Source organism: Hydra vulgaris, chromosome 13 (genome assembly GCF_038396675.1).
Source record: "Hydra vulgaris chromosome 13, alternate assembly HydraT2T_AEP".
Classification (NCBI taxonomy): domain Eukaryota; kingdom Metazoa; phylum Cnidaria; class Hydrozoa; order Anthoathecata; family Hydridae; genus Hydra; species Hydra vulgaris.
The window spans coordinates 6481628-6500000 of record NC_088932.1 but is presented as its reverse complement, the minus strand read 5'-3'; the positions used below and the strand labels follow the sequence as shown (position 1 = coordinate 6500000).

The 18373-nt window shown below is 28.0% G+C and overlaps 1 protein-coding gene across 2 annotated transcripts in view; it reads right to left on the bottom strand.

Moving 5' to 3' along the window:
• LOC105844490 (NACHT, LRR and PYD domains-containing protein 3) overlaps positions 1-17101 on the bottom strand; it is a 19985-nt gene extending 2884 nt beyond the window's left edge. Inside the window, exons 1-4 of one of the 2 annotated variants that reach the window (XM_065817006.1) lie at positions 17004-17101; positions 15952-16259; positions 7936-7977; positions 6493-7842 (exon numbers count right to left, since the gene is read on the bottom strand). In XM_065817006.1, coding sequence (XP_065673078.1) covers positions 6493-7842; positions 7936-7977; positions 15952-16249 — 1690 coding nt within the window. In that variant the 5' untranslated portion in view covers positions 16250-16259; positions 17004-17101. Of the gene's footprint in view, positions 1-6492; positions 7843-7935; positions 7978-15951; positions 16260-17003 lie in introns of those variants that run through there. The other variant, XM_065817007.1, reaches the window with a different exon arrangement.
• Between the last annotated feature and the right edge of the window lie 1272 nt (positions 17102-18373).

Genomic DNA, 18373 nt, shown 5'->3' with positions numbered 1-18373 from the left:
TATTATGTATTGTAGGCTTATTTTATGTACAAGGTTATCATAATTATGTTATGTTCTGTATTATAATTATACATATAATATGATTATATATATATAAATTATAATTTTACATAATTACATATATGCACCTTATTATGTTGTGTATAATGTTATGTATTGTAGACTTATCGCAACATTAGAATTATCTTGTTCTATCTCCATTGAGTTATTGATAGTATTGTGTACTTCAGAATAATGTTTTTCTACATATTGAAACCTAACGCATAAGTAAAAAGTTGCAGAGAAAAAATTATACGTAATCTAAAGTCTTTCTTTTTAAATTGTTTTAAAACTTTTAATTTTTAAAATTTTTAATCGTTTTAAAACTCAAAACTTAAAAATATGGAGATAGACATTATAGTTCTAAAATTGCGTTATGTTTGGTATTGAAGTGCGATTTACAAAATTTTCACTATTATAAATTTCTTTTTGGTCTGCTTAGGGTAAGCACAGTTTGTTCGGTTTGGTTCGTTCCCAACAATTTTGAAGTTTGGGTTTGGTTCGGTAGAAGTAAAGTACGGGATCAGTTTAGTTTAGTCATAGGTAAAGTTCTAGTTTGGTTTGTTCAGTTTGGGTTTGGTTCATTTACCATCTCAAGTCTCAACACAAATAGTCAACTTTCCAACTCGCTTTCCAGACAATCCGAATCATTATCCTTTCTCTACTCAAATTGTGTCTTGTTTCAGATCCTAGTCAGTGCTCAATTTCTCACATTCACCCTTAAGTGCTTCTGATCATGGTTTGATCTTTCTTTAACTATTTTCTCATTCTACTTCATCATCAGAATCCTCTAACATTGTAATTGTTACTCAACTTTTTACTTAACTTGTTACTCAATTTCTTCTCCACGCAGCGACCTTGTTTGTCAAGGTTCGTGTTTCAGAGTTAGAGAGTTGAGAGAGAGTTATAACCACAAGTAGCCTCCTCCTCTGTAGCCTTAACTAACTTAAAGCTTACTAAGCCACTTTCTGTGATTTTCTCCATGATGACCCTTGGGTTGAAATCTTTGGTCTTCCTGCAGACAAATATGCTTCTTATGTAACATCTTGGATTAAGCTGGCATGGAATCTTTTATTCCCTCTTGACGATTCCAAATCAGACTTCACTCTTAACTATAGATTTCCTCTCATTGTGCTGGTGCAATTTTCCAATGGTAACCATTACTTCCATATCTATCGCCAAAACAATTCTTTAGACAACAGATGTCTGTTTACTATTGCTAGAAACCATTGTAAAAAGGTTTTGTCTAACGCCGAAGCCCATTATTTTCAGGTCACAAAACTTCATATTTCATCTCAAATATAAAGACACCAGAGACTTCTAGAGAATCTTTAACAGTGTCTATAATAAGGGCAAATCTATTTTCCACCTCTCTTGCATGGTTCAGATTTTCTTACCTCACCTAAAGACAACGCTAACTTGTTTGCCAAGTACTTCTCAACCATCTCATCTCTTGATTCCACTAACCACATTCTATTTGACATAGCTGATATAGTTGATTGACTTTCGTATCATTCCAACTTATTTATCTAAAATGATTTTCTGGTAGACTTTCCTACAGCTTGTGGTCCGAACAACATACCTGTTATAGTTTTGCAGAAGTGTTCTAAGCATCTGCTTAGGTTGCATCTTTTTATCAAGCTTGCCACTATTTTACTCCAGATTCTTTTCTTTGTCTATATAAATCTATAACCTGTCCTTGCATAGAGTACTGTTACCATATCTGGAGCGGATCTTTGAACGATGCCCTTTCTCTTATATACAAGATACAAAAACACATCGTAAACATAGTTGGATCAGCACATGCAGCCAACCTTCAACTTTTGTCACATTGTCTTAATGTTGCTTCTCTTTCTCTTTTCTATAAATACTATAATATTTTCTGCTCTAAAGAACTAACATTACTTGTGCTATTTACTGAAATTCATACTCGTATTACACGTCCTTCAATTAAGTCTCAGCCTTTTACTGTGACTGTTCCTAGGTGCTCAAAAAATCTATATTCGTCTAGTTTTTTTCCTTGAACATCAGGTCATTTAAATTTGCTACTTTCTTTTTTTTTCTCTGATTCATATAACTTGCAACCTTTAAAGTCGTCTGTTAATCTTTATCTATAAACTTTACCTTTTCTCTTCCAGTAACTTCCATCTCTAATAGCGGTTGCTTGCAGCAAGTGAAGATGTTAAAAAAAAAAACTAATGCATTTTCTCCCTAATCAAATTTAAATTTAGAGAAATATTTGGTACCTGACATTTTGTTAATGTCCTGACTAAAGATACTCTACTGCTTCCAGGTCAGGAGGAACATGTGCTAGTTCTTCTATGGTTTGACTTAGCCAGTGACTTGCTAAAACACTATGCTTGGGTATTCCTCAATTGGTTTTGTATCATACCATTGTAAAACTCACAATCTTACTAAAGATAGGTCTTCATAGTGAGGAAGGAATAAACTATCCATGACAAAGGAAATAGTCCAGCCTAAGTTATCAAACCTTTTTAGGATCAACCATTGGTGCCAGAAACTTCTTGCAGAATAGCTTGACCACACCATTTCCTTAACTTTGTGATACCCTATCTTGTAAGATATCTGTTAAGGTTAAGATCAAGTCTAAGCAAAAACAATTGACCACTTCTGTGTATGACAAAAAAACTGCCAGTGTTCAACAAACACTATCTGTCAAAAATCTATCATATACCATCATGGCAAATTTTAACATAGAAGCCAGTTTTTCTATAAAATTATTGATTCTATAAGACTATTGAAAACTTCTTAATCACATCTTTTAAGACTTGGTTTTTGCATCTTAACCCCTGAAAATAAAGTAACTTCATAAAAATCTAGTTATGAAATTTCTAAAAATTATTGAACCCTTTTGCATTTTATTAAACTAAATTATAATTTATTGAAATAACAAACTTAATTAACTAATACTTCTTTCCTCGAATTAAATAGGTTAGATTTTTAACTACCAACCTTGAGTCTAAGTATTTCATCAAGATTTGAAAAGCTGTGTCAGATAAAAATTCAAACTAAAAAATAAATTGTTTTCAATTTTCAACATATTATAGCAATTGATTTCTTGGAGTTATCTTAAATTTTCATCTATCAATCAACTAGGGATGTAGAGTGATAGCTTGTCTAGAACCTTGTGAAGCTCAACAGATGTTATCTCAAGCAGCTCATTTCCTCTTTTTTTTTTTTCAAATTGTTATGTGTGGTGAGCTCAGCAAAATCTTAGTTTTCAAATGGTACCTATCTGTTTCAAATATACCTTAGTTATCAAATGGTACTTCGTATTCAAAGGGTACCTGCTTCTTGAGGTAGATGACTATTGTTTTTTCAGCTTTCAACCACAATAAACCAAGGCAAACTGCCAGTGGGTAACTAAACTCTTGGTCAAATCTTTTTCAAAATTTTAGAAAACATTGTTAGTTTCCAGAAAGTCAAAATTTCAGAAAACATTATTTCCAGAAGTATTGAATTTGATATGATTACTTTTATTTGGTATTAAAAATTAATATATTTGGATAACATGGCCAGTATTTGTGTAAGTATATTTATCTACCTATATGTTAACTTTTTAATATGCAATTTTCTTATTTTATTAAAACTGATAGCAAGCCATTACCCATGGAAACAATAGCAGAACATATAGCAAGTAATTACTCTTGAAAACAATAACAAAATAGATAGCAATTCATTACCCATGGAAACAATAGCAAAACAGATTGCCATTACCCAGCAAGCTAATAAAATGACTAAAAATATTGTAGTTATTTATTGACAACCAACTGCTAGTTAAAAAAAAAATTATTGTTATTTATAAAATTAATTTTTCAACAACTTTTGAAAACAAAAACAAAAGATTTCTCTTTTTTAAACTTCTCAAAATTTTTTGTTTATTTTTGAAAATTTCATTCAACAAGTGACGTAAAGTGCACAACCTCATATTTTCAAACGTTAAGTAAAACTTATAATTTTTTTGGTCAACTGAGATGTGCTTGTTCAGAATCTGTTAATAAAAAAAAAACACTCTGACTCAACAAGCAAACTTTTGGTTATTAAATTCAGTGGCGTTGTAATAGCTGTTGTAATTTAAGTAGAAAGTTGTAGTAGCTGTTGTTATATAAGTATAAAGTTTTAGTGCTATTCTAATGTAAGTAGAGAGTTATAGTGCAGTTGTAGTGTAAGTAGAGAGTTGGAGAATTGTTGTAGTGAAGCAGAAAGTCAAAGTGTTGTTGTAGTGCAAGTAGAAAGTTGTAGGGCAGTTGTAGTGTAAGTAGAAAGTTGTAGTGCTATTGTAGTGCAAGTAGAAAGTTGTAGTGCTATTGTAGTGCAAGTAGAAAGTTGTAGGGCAGTTGTAGTGTAAGTAGAAAGTTGTAGTGCAGTTGTAGTGTATGTAGAAAAGCAAATTTCCATTTAAAGTATAGATTCTTAGTAAACTAGGTAAATATTGAATTAAATATTGGGTAATTTGAAACAGCATAACATTATGTTTCGAAAATGAAAACGTATACAGGATAAAAGTGTGACAAAAGAAATTAGAAAAATACCTTTAGGTAAAAATGTTGATAAAAGATTGAGAAAAGAAATAGAAAATACTGCTTTAAACATTACAAGTGATAATTTTTTTACCTGTTAAAAAAAGCTTTTTCACAATGTAAAAAAAAAATGTTACTTTGCTTAGCACAGTGCATAATAGTAGAACTGTTGACACAAATAATCTAAAACTAATACCAGAAATAATTTTTGATATTAATAAAACAAAAGGAGGTGTAGCTGCTAAAAACAAAATGGTTTTTTTTTACAATTTTTGTTCACAGCCATAGTGATATTAGTCAGACTAGATATGAGTGACTTATACCACTATGAATCTCAGGGGCTCATTTATATATATATATATATATATATATATATATATATATATATATATATATATATATATATATATATATATATATATATATATATATATATATATATATATATATATATATATATATATATATATATTGTTATAGGTTGATATAAGTGCTTTAAATGCTTAAATAGTATTGAAATCACTAAATCCATTATCTAACAAAATGTTTAGAAAAAGAACAAATTTTATTGTAAAACTTGGAAAAGAATAAACACCTCTTCAGATTAGCTAAAAAGAACTACCAAAAAAAATCAAGATGTATTGTATGTCCATCAAAAAGAAATAAAAAAACTTGAACAAGATTCAAAAAATGGAAATATTATATTTGGATGGTTAAGAGCCAAACCAGCCTATACAAAAATATTGAGAAAAATGAGTTTATATCAAAAAATGATTTATGTAATGTTTCTTTGCAAACAAGGATATACTATACTTGAAACTTTTAGGTGTACTGCACAGCAATTACTTTAAGTTTGTTTGGTGAGCTTGGTGTAGTGGCTTTTGTTAAAAACTTTTAAACTTTTTGTTCAGTTATCTCATTTTAATTTACTTGTGGTAAAGACTGGTTTAGTGCTCAGCCATCCATTTGTGGAGAGCATTGTATAGCCATGTGTTCTTTGTGTATAGTGTAAAACATATATATTATTTAATAATATATTTTTTCATTTTATTATTTTAATACTTAAGCATTTAATATTTTGTTTACAAAAAGTAGTTATATAAAACTTAGTATCAACCTTACCAATCTTTATTCAATTTTTAACATATTTTTTATCAACCTATTTTTCTATCGATAAATGATATTATGCGTATATATGTATATAAAGATTGGATATAAAGAAAACAAAAGAGCAGGTTCTATCAAACATTATTTTTTTATTTTAGCAAATAAGAAAAAATAATTAACAATTTGTTAAGCTTGACATTTTAACATTATTTTTTTAAAAGTAAAAGTTTTTACACTTTTAAAGTTAAAAACTTAATATAACTTTTTTTGTTGTTGTTTGTTTGTGTATAAATTTATATACAAACAAACAACAAGAAAAAAGTTATATTAAGTTTTAACTTTAAAAAATTTTTAAAACTTTTACTTTTAAAAAATAATATTAAAATGTCAAACTTAATAAATTGTTAATTGTTTTTATTATTTGCTGAAATAATAAAATACAAATTTGCCTAATATTTATGTTTTATGAAAAGTATTTTTTAACATTGAAAAAAAAACTTTATTTTTTATTTCTAAACCTGGTTTATTGTTCATGTGTCTAATGGACCCAAGTGGTAAATAAGGCTTTTTTTCTTTATCAAGACAGAGTATTATTTTATCAATAATACAATAAAGATAAGTTTAAATTATTTGAAACAACTCATCATAATAAAAAAACATAATTTCTTTTAAGTAAAAAAACAAAAACAAAAATTAAGTTTGTGATGAGGTAGATGGTTAAAAATTTAAGATGGTAGTGATGAGGTGGTATTCTATTATCTAGTTTGTTTATATATAATTATATATCAAAACAGTTAAAACTTACAAAAGATATGAACTAAAGATATCTTTTCCGAGTTTGAACTAGACAAGTTGCCAAGTAAATACAAAAAAGTATTTTCTTTTTTATTGGTTAATCCATAAATCATTGGTAAACAACATCTCAGTTTTTTATTGAGTACTATTACTTCACCATTGATATTATTATACGCATATAAAGAAGCACAAAATTCCATTATTGATAAGTGTGAAAATTGATAAAAATAGCCTTGATGTGTTTCAATCCTTTCAACAAAACCAAAAAGTTTTTGTTCTATTTCTTCGAATTTCTTGATAAAAAAACTAATTTCTTTTCTGGAAAAAATTACATTGTTTTGGATTAATAAATAATATGCAATATTACAAATCTGTAAAATATATTTTTTATTATGATCTTTTTCTATTATCTTATAAAATGGTTCATCATTTTTGTGAATATGTTTTTGCAAAAAGTACAAAAAAATATTTGCATACAAATCTGTCATAGTCAAGAACATAAATTGATTATCTTGCTTTAAATCAGCAATAATTTTACACATAGAAGATAAATAAAATGGAACAGACGCCATGGACTTAGCAACAGAAGATTCCCTTAAAATTCTTTTTATATATTCTCTTGCATCTTCAACTACATTTTTCTCAATATAGTTGTTAACACTGTTTTCATTAAAACCCATAATTTGAATGATTAACTTGTCATCATGATGTGAAAACATATTTTGGTATTGTTCAACGGCAAAAATTCTTCCAGTTGTTTCCAGCCTTCCAGTTACTACACATTTATGCTTTTGAATCTCTGATAAAACTTTTACAATGGGGTAGGTACAATCAAAACTGTAATTTATTAGATCATCTAAATATTTAAACTCATCTAGACCATCAATCACAAACATTATGGAATAACTATTGATGTCAAAATCTTTTACAACATCTTCATAAAAAATATGAACCAATTCATTAATACTAGAAATATTTTGGTAATAATTAAACTTATTGCATTCGAAATAAAACAACAAATCAATATTTTTACATATAAAACCATTTGACCAATCAAGCAAAATCTTTTTAAGCAGCCATGTTTTTCCAATTCCAGCACTGCCAGATATAAATAGTAAAGATTTTTCATCAGAAAATAATTCATGATATGGAATCGGTTTGTAGCTCATTTGTTTTTTAAGAAACTGTTCCCTCTCAATGTTATTAATATTATCCCTTTGGATGCTCACTGCATCAACAAGACTCAAATCAACAAATTCATGCAATATATTAATACTTGAGAAATGCTTTAATGAAGGTCGAAGTTTAAAAGTTTTCTTACAACTTTCAAGATAAAACCTTTTTAGTGCTGCGCAATTTTCTAATAATAAAAAATATCATCATAATTGTAATTTAATAATTGTCATACATAATTGTAACAACATAATTGTAAAATAACTAATGCAAGAACTACCTCGCTTTGAAAGAGCACAATTCTTTGGAATATTTGTAAATTCTAAACGATTTATTTTAACTTAAAGTTATTACAAAGAAATAAACTATTTAAATGAACTACTGCAAATAATATAATATTAAAATATAACTAAATAAATATATTAAAATATAAAACATTAAAGATAATGTATACAATAGCTAATCAATATTTTTTTTTTTTTTTAATTTTGTTATATTTTTTTTTATCTTTAATCAAAAACTGTCTTAATATTTATTTTAATTAAAACTTAAATATAAAACTTGAACTTGAAACAATTGAACTTGAAACAATTAACGTTATATATAAAAACAAATATTTCTATTCTTTTAAGATTTATGCTTTCAAACAAGAAATTTGGAACAACTTAATGCAAACTGTTTGCATTATGTTGGTCTACTACCTTCTAGTTTAATCACTTTGTCACATTGAACCTTTTTTTTTTGCTTTAGAGTATTATATACTCATAAAATCAGAGAAAAATAAAAATTAATAACCTAAATCTTCTCTTAATATACTCGTTTGCCTCCATCAGCCATGTTCCGCACATCCATTATAGGAGAAGAAGCACATCTATGATTGGGATCTTTATATGATCCACTGTTGCAAATAATGTCTTTGTCTGAAAACCTTTGAGAAAAAGCTACAAATAGATTTAAACATTTAAGACCTGGGCTGCTCTTGGGATTAGAAAAAAGAAAGTCACCAAAAATTGATGACCTAAAACTGTTTTGGTGTAACTTTCATCCATTGAGAAAATCCACATTTTTCATAAAATCCAATTATTTATTATAAATGCTTGCTCAAATTCTTTTATAATAGTTTTTATTTATAAATTTTTTAAGTATATATTATAAATAGTATAGTCTTAAACTTTGTATTATAAGGAGTATTTAATATAATAAATAGGTGTTTTAATTTGGTACTTTTGTTTTATGCTGTTGTTTTGATTTAATTTGTTACTTACACAAAAAGGAATTTGTCTAGGTTAGGGAAAAAGTTTTTAACTGCAGGTTTCATAGGAGCTACAGTGAGTAAAAGTTTTTCTAGTGTCACTGAACGATTCAAGTAAGCATTGACATATCATTGGTGATATTATATCAGCTGCAAATGCATCACTGATATTTCTCTATGTTTAGTAGATTTTATCTATACAGGTGCAGTTTTTTTCTTGAAAAATTATTGTTTAAAACTGATATTGTATCTTTAAAGTTTATTTGATTTTTAATAAGTGGTAAAGATTTAGTACCGCATCAAAAAAAAAAGGTATTTAGTTTATCTGGATTGGTTACATTGGCTTTTATGATATTTGCTTGTAACATCCCGCTACTGGTAACTTGTAACCCAGTACAACCTGCTTCATGTCGTGCTGCTTTGTAGGATATGCTTTTTTAGGCAAAAGCCAAAAGTAGCCAACTCTGAATTAAAACAACCTCTGCCTTGGAGCTCTTGGTTGTGTCAAGGCTAGAGACGGTGTCTAAACAAAAATACTCATCTTGGGCAGATGTTAAATGCATCCGGCTACTGTCTTGTAGAAGGCTTCCTAGACAAAGACTTAAGGAGTAAACAGATTCTATCTTTTGACCAGCCTTGCACCCCTTCTTCTTCTATTCAGCTGGCGCAGATGTATTAATAATACATTGTTTCCGGTTTAGGATATTGAATGCTGGATCTTCTTGACTCAATGCATGGATTTTGTTTGTGTCTCTGTTTTTATGACTAGGCAACTCATTCTATTAACTCCAAATGTGCGCCCTCATTTGCGCGCACATTTGGAGTTAATAGAATGGCTCTAAAACACAGTTTTATGGTTCTGAGGCCGGCTGGTAGTCAGGTTTCCCGAACTCTGTGGTATCTCTCAGAGAGGGTGATTCCATCAACAGCTGTAAAATTTCAGAGTACTAACATTGCTATGTTGCGCATGGGTGGTATCTCTGTTAGTACTTTTGGTGTGCATTGTCGAGGACACATTTGGAGTCCTTTGTTATGGCTCAGGGTTTATTAATAGTAATGAGACAATTGTTTGGACTATTTAATAGTGTATAGAGTACTATCACCGCTTTGAGTCAAGTTCTTTAAAAAATTTTAAAATGACTAAAGTACCAATAATAATAAAACACAAAAAGCCATTGTCATCACCAGGTTCTCTAAACATATCATTCACTAATATTTGTGGTCTTTGAAGTAACTTTTCTTCTATTGAGTCTCATCACTTGCAAAGTTCACCAGACCTACTTGTTCTTTGTGAGACTAATTTGATTTCAGATGTTTCATCTTTTGATCTTAGCATTTGCCTTTCTCAATGCCTAACTCAAATAGTCAACTTTCCAACTGGTTTTCCAGACAACCCAAACTATTTACCTTTTCTACTCAACTTATGTCGTGTTTTTGATCCTAGTCAGTGCTTAGTTTCTCCGCATTCAATCTTAGGTGCTTCTGATCACAGTTTGATCTCTCTAAAACTAATATCTCATTCTTCTTCATCATCTGAATCCCCCTATCATTGTACCTCTAACAACTACCTTAAAACTGACTGGGACTCTCTCCGTGATTTTCTTCGTGATGGCCCTTGGGCAGAAATCTTTTGTCTTCCTCCTGACAAATGCGCTTCTTACATAACTTCTTGGATTCAGGCCGGTATAGAATCTTTTATTCCCTCCCGACAACTCCAGGTAAAGCCTCACTTTTCTCCATCGTTTTCCTTGGATTGTGCTGCTGAAATTGCCAATCAAAACCATTACTTCCATATCTATCAGCAAAACAATTCTCCAGAAAACAGACGTTTGTTTCAGGCCTTGATATAAGATTTTGTTGCATAATGGAAAAGTGAAATGCAAATAAATGTAGCTTTACTCAATTAAAGTATTTACATAGCTAAAAGTTTAATTATGTCAGTTGCATATTTTAAAGTACCTCAATGTACTTAAATTTAAAACCAAATTAAAAATTGTTAGAAGTCTTTATCTTTATGAAACATCATTAAATTAAGCAATATTGCTATAAAAATTTTTTTTAATTAAATTTAAAAATTGTTTAAAAAAAAAAAAATTTATTCCTTATTTTAAAATCTTATACTTATTAAAACTTATTTATTTTCCATTAAAACATTCGTTTTATGGTTATTTTTTTCAATGAGGGAAAACTTGTTTATGGTTGAATTTCTTAAAGGGATTTAAATGTACTTACCACAGTTTTTTAAACAATTTACCCAACTATACAATTATATTGGGTTTTCCCTATATAAAAAAACATTTGCGCTACCTAAAACATTTTAGTTCAACTGGCTTTTGACAAAATAAAAATTGTAATTAAATGAAGATTACTGCTTTTTTGCTTTGTTTTTTTTAATTTCCATTTTTCCAGTTTTCATTTACCGTGAAACCTAATGAATTTTCACTTTTTCTTACTAAATCCAAATAAAATTTATAGTATTTTTGGTTTTAAGATGTTATTAACAAAACTTGTTTTTAACAAAAATCAGTATATTTTTGACGTTTCGTATCTTATATTTATAACACTTGTATTAGTTTTGTTTTTAAAATAAAATTCCCCCTCCCCTTCCCCCCAATAATTTTTCAAATAATTAAATTTTTTTTCAAACAATTAGTTTTTAAAAAAGCAAGGGATTAGAAATTAAGATATAAAAGAAAAAAAAGGATAAAAAAGACCTAATTTGTTATCTGTATTTTAGGCATAAGTTCCTTTGACAAAAATGTTTGACCTACTACTATTTGACCTACCCAGTAGTATTGCCCCCTCCCACCCACTCCTCATATTATAATTTTTGTTCCTACAAGGCCTGAAATATAAGTTGGGCTTTCAAAACGTTTGCTTATTGATCGAGTTATTATATTCAGTTATAAAAGTTTTTTTCTTTTAAAAAAAAAAAAAAATAATGAAATTCTTCTACATAAAATTTAACGGCAAAAGGAAAACCCAAATATAACAGTTATAACTCGAGTTTGAAAGAATTTTTTGTATTGACATCATTTATTAACGACAAAAGAGCATTAATCAGACTAGTATTTTTTAAATCATAGAGCCGGAACTTCCCTTTGAGAAAAAAAAAAGGTGTGAAAATTTTTTTGTTAAAGTTTTTCACTTTGACGGTCAAAAAATAGATAAAAACTATCAACCTTTTTTTAACAATTTGACTTTAACAAAATCTTCACATACTACTTATAAACTAGTTAATCATTTTTAATCGACATTCAGTCTAAAGATGTTAAAAAAAAAACTTTTGGTAAAAGGCAATTTCAAAACTGAAATGTAAAAAAAGTTATATGTAATACAAACATTTTAAAGTAACTTGAATTAAATTTATTAAGTTTTTTTTTACTTTAACATACAGAATTTTAGCAGTAAAAAAATTGTAAAGCTAAAGTAATGATAGTAAACTAAAGTACTGTAAAATTAAAGTAATGATAAAGGTGACATTGTTCGCTGATGATACTACCATTTATCCTTGTCATGATAGGGGGCATTTGGAGGGGGCATTTGAGCTTGAAAAAGATCTCACTTCTGTTCACCAGTCACTGTGAGCATGGGGCTCACAGTGACTGGTGAACTTTAATTCAGATAAAACCCAATTTTTTTCAGCCAATCATTATCCTAATAATTTAGATCTCCTCTTTCTTTGACACTTTTTATAATTTTTCTATGAGTGATGAGTAAAAAAGCTTAAAAAACAAATATATCGCAAAACTATATACCTCAATTTGCATGTATTCAAAATGTTTTGGATATCCGGAAAAACTAAAAGTTGAAAAAAATATCCGGAATTCCAGGAATATCCAGAAAAAGATAATCCCTGTAATGTACTCAATGAGTCATCTACCCTTTATCTTCTAGGATTAACTCTTACCTCCAATCTTTCTTGGAAACTATATATTAAATCCATTGCAAAATGCATCTGCAAAATTTGCATCTCTTTACCATGCTTGACACTTTCTTATTCAGGGTTTTATTCTTTATCTCTATAAATCTCAAATCCGTCCTTGTATGGAATACTGTTGCCATATCTGGGGCATATCTTCCAATGTTGTCCTTTCTCTTTTAGACAAGTTGCAGAAGATAAATAGCTAGATTTATTAATCAGCACTGAGTATTGTTAGAGAAATTATCCTATGATCTTTTAAGGTAATGAATGCTGCATTCATGGCTAGATGCTCTAGTCTATTACCTATACCCAAGTCTTTTGCTATGATTTTAGCATCTGTTAAAATGCTGTTATATTGTGATATCAGAGTTTTTATAGGTTTTAATAGTACTTTCAGTATAAAATTTATAATACGAAGGTTCTAGCTCATACACCCTTCTAGCTCATACACCCTTCTAGCTCATACATCTAGCTCATACATCCTTCTAGAACGTCTAACCATGAATTCAGCATTTATTACCTTAAAAGATCATAAGGATAATTTCCCCAACAATACACAGTGCCAATTAATAAATCCAGCTAAACCTGAGCTCAGAAAATTAAGTAAAATTTTATAAGATGATATCAATAGAAAAGTTAGGAATGCTACCCACATACACCAATGGCATAGCACAGATGTCATAAAATAGCTCAAATCCATACCCAATAAAAATAAATGTACTTTCATTCAGTACAATACTGACAAGTTTTACCCTTCAATTTCAATAGATTATATATACCATGCAAAACAGTTCACCTGATAAATCAATCAAAATTATTTACCACACCAGGAAATTTTTACTTTTTTCAGGAAATAATATATATGGATTATTGACCGACCCTAATTTTGATCACCATAGGTAGTTTTGATGGAGTCAAATTATGCAAATTAATTGGTCTCTATATCTTACACACTATTGCCAAAGAATATGGCCCTAATACTACCAATCTATATAGAGATGATGGTCTTTGCTGCTTCTATAATATCAGTGGTCCTCAATCGAAAAAAATTAAGAAATATCTAGTAAAAACTTTTAAAGATAATTTTAATCTTAACATAATTATCAGACCAAACTTTAAAATCATAAACTTTCTTGATATCATATTTAAACTTTCTGAGACCTCCTTTAAACCTTATAGAAAACCAGGAGATAATCCTTTATATATTAACATCAATTCCAATCATCCACAAAGCATCATTAAATCTATACCAAAAATGATCTATAATCGCATCATTAATATATCTTCAAGCAAAGAAGCTTTTTATAGAGCCGCACCATTTTATAATAACGCTCTCAACTCTTGTGGATTCAAAGATAAGATCAATTTCATTCTAAATATCCAGAAATATAATACAAAATCTTGAAAAAGAAACATCTGCTTTAAACCACCTTAATCGCTCAATGTCAGAAGAAACATAGAAAAAACTTTTTTTTGTACAACTGATAAATGTTTCCCTAAAGGCCACAAATTTCTCAAACTTTTTAACCGGAACAACTTAAAGGTTAGTTATAGCTTCCAAACATCAAGAGTATTTATACTTCTCATAATGAAAATATAATATTTAATTCTCATAAAAATGCCAATCAAATATGCAATTGTCGACAAACCAAAATACCTTTAAAAAAACCATATTTATATTTGGAACATAAAAATTAACCAAGAAGAAGAAGGGTATTATTACATTGAGCTTACTGAGAAAACTGGTGGTATAAACATAAAAATTCTTTTGTTTATGAAAGTAAGGCCAACTCCACTGAACTTTCGAAATTTGTGTGGGAATGCAAAAATAAAGTTTTAGAACCTATACTAAACCTGGCAGTAAATTTTGTAAATTATGATTGACAGAAAAATACTACATTATTACATAACCACAAAATTTGCTTAATAAATGAACTGAGCTTGGGTCAAAGTGCCACCATGAAAGTAAATTTCTAATAAAGAACTTTAATGTCATCAAAGCGGAAATTCCATAGCATTTTTTGTATATAATTTATGTTATTACATTGTTGATGTTGTTACATCTGATAATCGCTATTGCATGAAACTTCTAGTTACATAATTGAAATATATCTTAATAACTATTTAGTTTTCACTTTATTATTTGCTATACCAGTTATAACACGCCGTATTGAGCACTCTTACTGGAAATATCAACACAATTCCTACAATATCTATATAAATATATATATATATATATATATATATATATATATATATATATATATATATATATATATATATATATATATATATGCATAGATAGATAGATATACATGTAAGTAAATAATAATACATGCATGCACATACACAAACACACACGCGCATATATTATATATGCATATATATTATTGATTGTTAGTTTAAATAATGTGTTTAAAAAATAAGAATAATGAAATATAAAAAAAAAGAATTTTATAATCAAACCATTATGAAATCATAACTAAATCATTAAACCTTTAAAGTATTACAAAAATAATAATAATAATTAGTGTAGAATCTCATCAACATAAATTTGTCTCAATAAGAGAGCTTTGACATATAAAACAAAAGGCAAAACACTTTTTTTTTAATTCATGCACCTCTTCTAATAAAAGCAACTTTTTTCATTAGGTAGGTTTGAACTTTACCTCTTGTTATGATGTCACTACACTACAACCACATTCTAGCTTATAGTTATTAACAGGAATGCGGAGTCCTAAAATGACTCCAGCTTAATATCTATAACATATCTTTATTTTTCCTGATCTTTGGTTTCCAGAAGCTCTGAACATTTTGGTTGACTTGATCTGTTTTATAAAAAAAAATCATGAAATTTCATGACTTGAAACAAATTGTTTCTAAGTCCAGAGTCCTGGAGTCCTTGCCGCCATTATACCTAAGGACTCCGGGTTCAAAAAGTGATTGTTCCTCAAACCTAAAAGTCCTTTTTTTTTTACCAATAGTAGTTTATAAGCATTTTTTATATTTTAAGAGCTCCCAAACACCAAAAACTAGGAAGAAACCTTTTTGTAACATTTAAATCCAGAGTCCTTTTTTGAATCCGCATCCCTGGTCATTAATTTTTGAAAAAATGTTACTTGTTAACTCTTCTATTACTCTTATTAGATCAAATCTTTCCATTTTTTTTAAAGCTGTTTTTAAATCATCCAATGAAGGATTGACATTCATTTGAATCCATGTTTTTAACATTGAATAAGCTTTGTCTGCAGTTTTGGGATTATCATAGTCTATCATATCTAAATAGTTGTCATTAATATTTAACCAACATCCAAGAGTTCTCCAGTTTACTCCAACACAATTACTAAATTTTAACCTAAACTCCTTGTTATAAAGAAAGTCTTTATCTTTTTTATGAAATGTCAAAGATTGACCCATCTTGATGTTTCTACATAATAAAGAAAAAATTATGCTTAAAAAAACCTTTATTAAAATAGTATTAAACTATAAGAAAACTATACAAAAAATATAAAATCTACTGTTTAACAAAATAGTTTTAAATATATTTATACACAAAAACAAACACACATGCATGCGCACACACAAACACACATTTTAGGTATTTGGAGTGGCTTCCAGAATAGTGAACATTTTTCTACAACAGAAGAATAAAAAGACGTATAAAAAATTAAAAAAAAAGACTTTTAAAAAAGAAAATAGGAGAAAGAATGGATAAAAAAAGAAAAATAAAGAAGTAGAAGAAAAAAATTTTTTAAATAGCTAAAGAAGATAATTGCAAAAAAAAAAGAAAAACAAAACCAAAAAAAATAATAACAAAGAAAAGAAATTTTAAGAGAAAATAATTACTAGAATATTTAAAATAAAATAAAAGTTAAATTAAGTAAAAAATTTGTTTCACATTGAAATTTAATGTGAAACAAATTTTTTACTAAATAAATGGTTTGAAATTTTTACGCACGTACCAAGAACTTAAATTCATTTAATTTAAATGAATTTAAGTTCTAGAATTTAAGTTCTAAGAACTTAAATTCATTTAATTTAAATGAGTTTAAGTTCTTGGTACGTGCGTAAAAATTTCAAACCATTTATTTATTGAAGTATTATACTTGGATTGAAAGAGCTTTGAAATTGTAATAAAATGGTAAAAATTTTATGAAAAAAGATTTATTACAAAAAAAGTTATGCCCCTTTAAGTAACATTTTTTATATAGGATTTAGAAAAATGCAATCAAAGTAACTCGTGTACGGCTTACGGTAGCTTTGTAATAGAACTTCATTGTAAGTTGGCGCATAATTTTGCTTTAGTAAAATGTGAAAAACGATTTAATAACGTTATTAAAAAAGTTTAGAATAAAAACAAGAAAATATTTTTAACCGTAAGTAAAAAGTGGAGAAACATACCGCCACTGCGCAGAAAAATAGGGTATGTGCGCATTACTATTTTTATGAAATTTGACAGGCCCATAGAAAGTAGATTTATACAGATGAATTAAAAATTTTAAAAATGTACCAACATGTCTTCATTATTAATGCACCTCCGGAACAGGAACAAAATTATCAAAACTAACAAAAATCACTGGTAACTGTAAAAAAAATAACAGAATTAATAACAAGAAGTTACAGTAACAGTAGCGGAAACGGTTTAATAAAGTGTAACAGTAATAGTAAAAGAGGCAGAAATGGTACGAAATTTTAAATAGCAATAAAATCAATGAAAAATTTATTAACTGTTTAAAGAAGCATTATTTATTCAAAATAAAACATTTTACTTTTTTAATAAAGTCTAAGCTGACTTAAAATTCTAAAAAAAAGACATATAAATACATCCTTACCACACCGACTTCGAGCAGGTTGTGGAAAAATAAGGTCACAGTTTTTTTCTTAACAATTGGTGCCGTAAAAAGCTAGATACGCACGTACCTATAAGTTCAATTTATAAAATTAACATTGGAAAAGGTTTGTTTTTTTAATGTTTTTAGTTACGTTTTCTGATGTTTTATTTTTCTCTGGATTCAAACTAGTTCAATCAAACATTTATTTGTTATGTTTTAGCTGTATTTTTTTATACTATGGCTGGTACAATTTTTGACAAAACAATCATAACAACAACAACAACAACAAAAACAGCAACAAAAACACCTACAACAACAAAAATAACAACAACAACAACAACAACAACAACAACAAAAACAACAACAACAAAATTTGTTGATGTCATTCGTTTTCAGTGTTGTATTTATATTTTGTCTGTTTAAAAACTTAATTTTGTCTATTGATTTTACATATCTTTCCAAATATATAAATAAATAATCTTCTTAATATATTGTTATTGTAGTTATTAATATTATCATTATTAAATTCTTTAAGACAATGTCACTCCTTTCATAAAGTTCTTTTTCTCTATAGTCTTTAAATTTTAAACAATTTATATTATAAATTATCTAAAGCAATTTGCTTCAGAACCTAGAGCAAATTGCTTTAGATTCTAAATAATTTAATTACATTATTTATAATATAAACTGTTGCTTTAAGCAAACACCT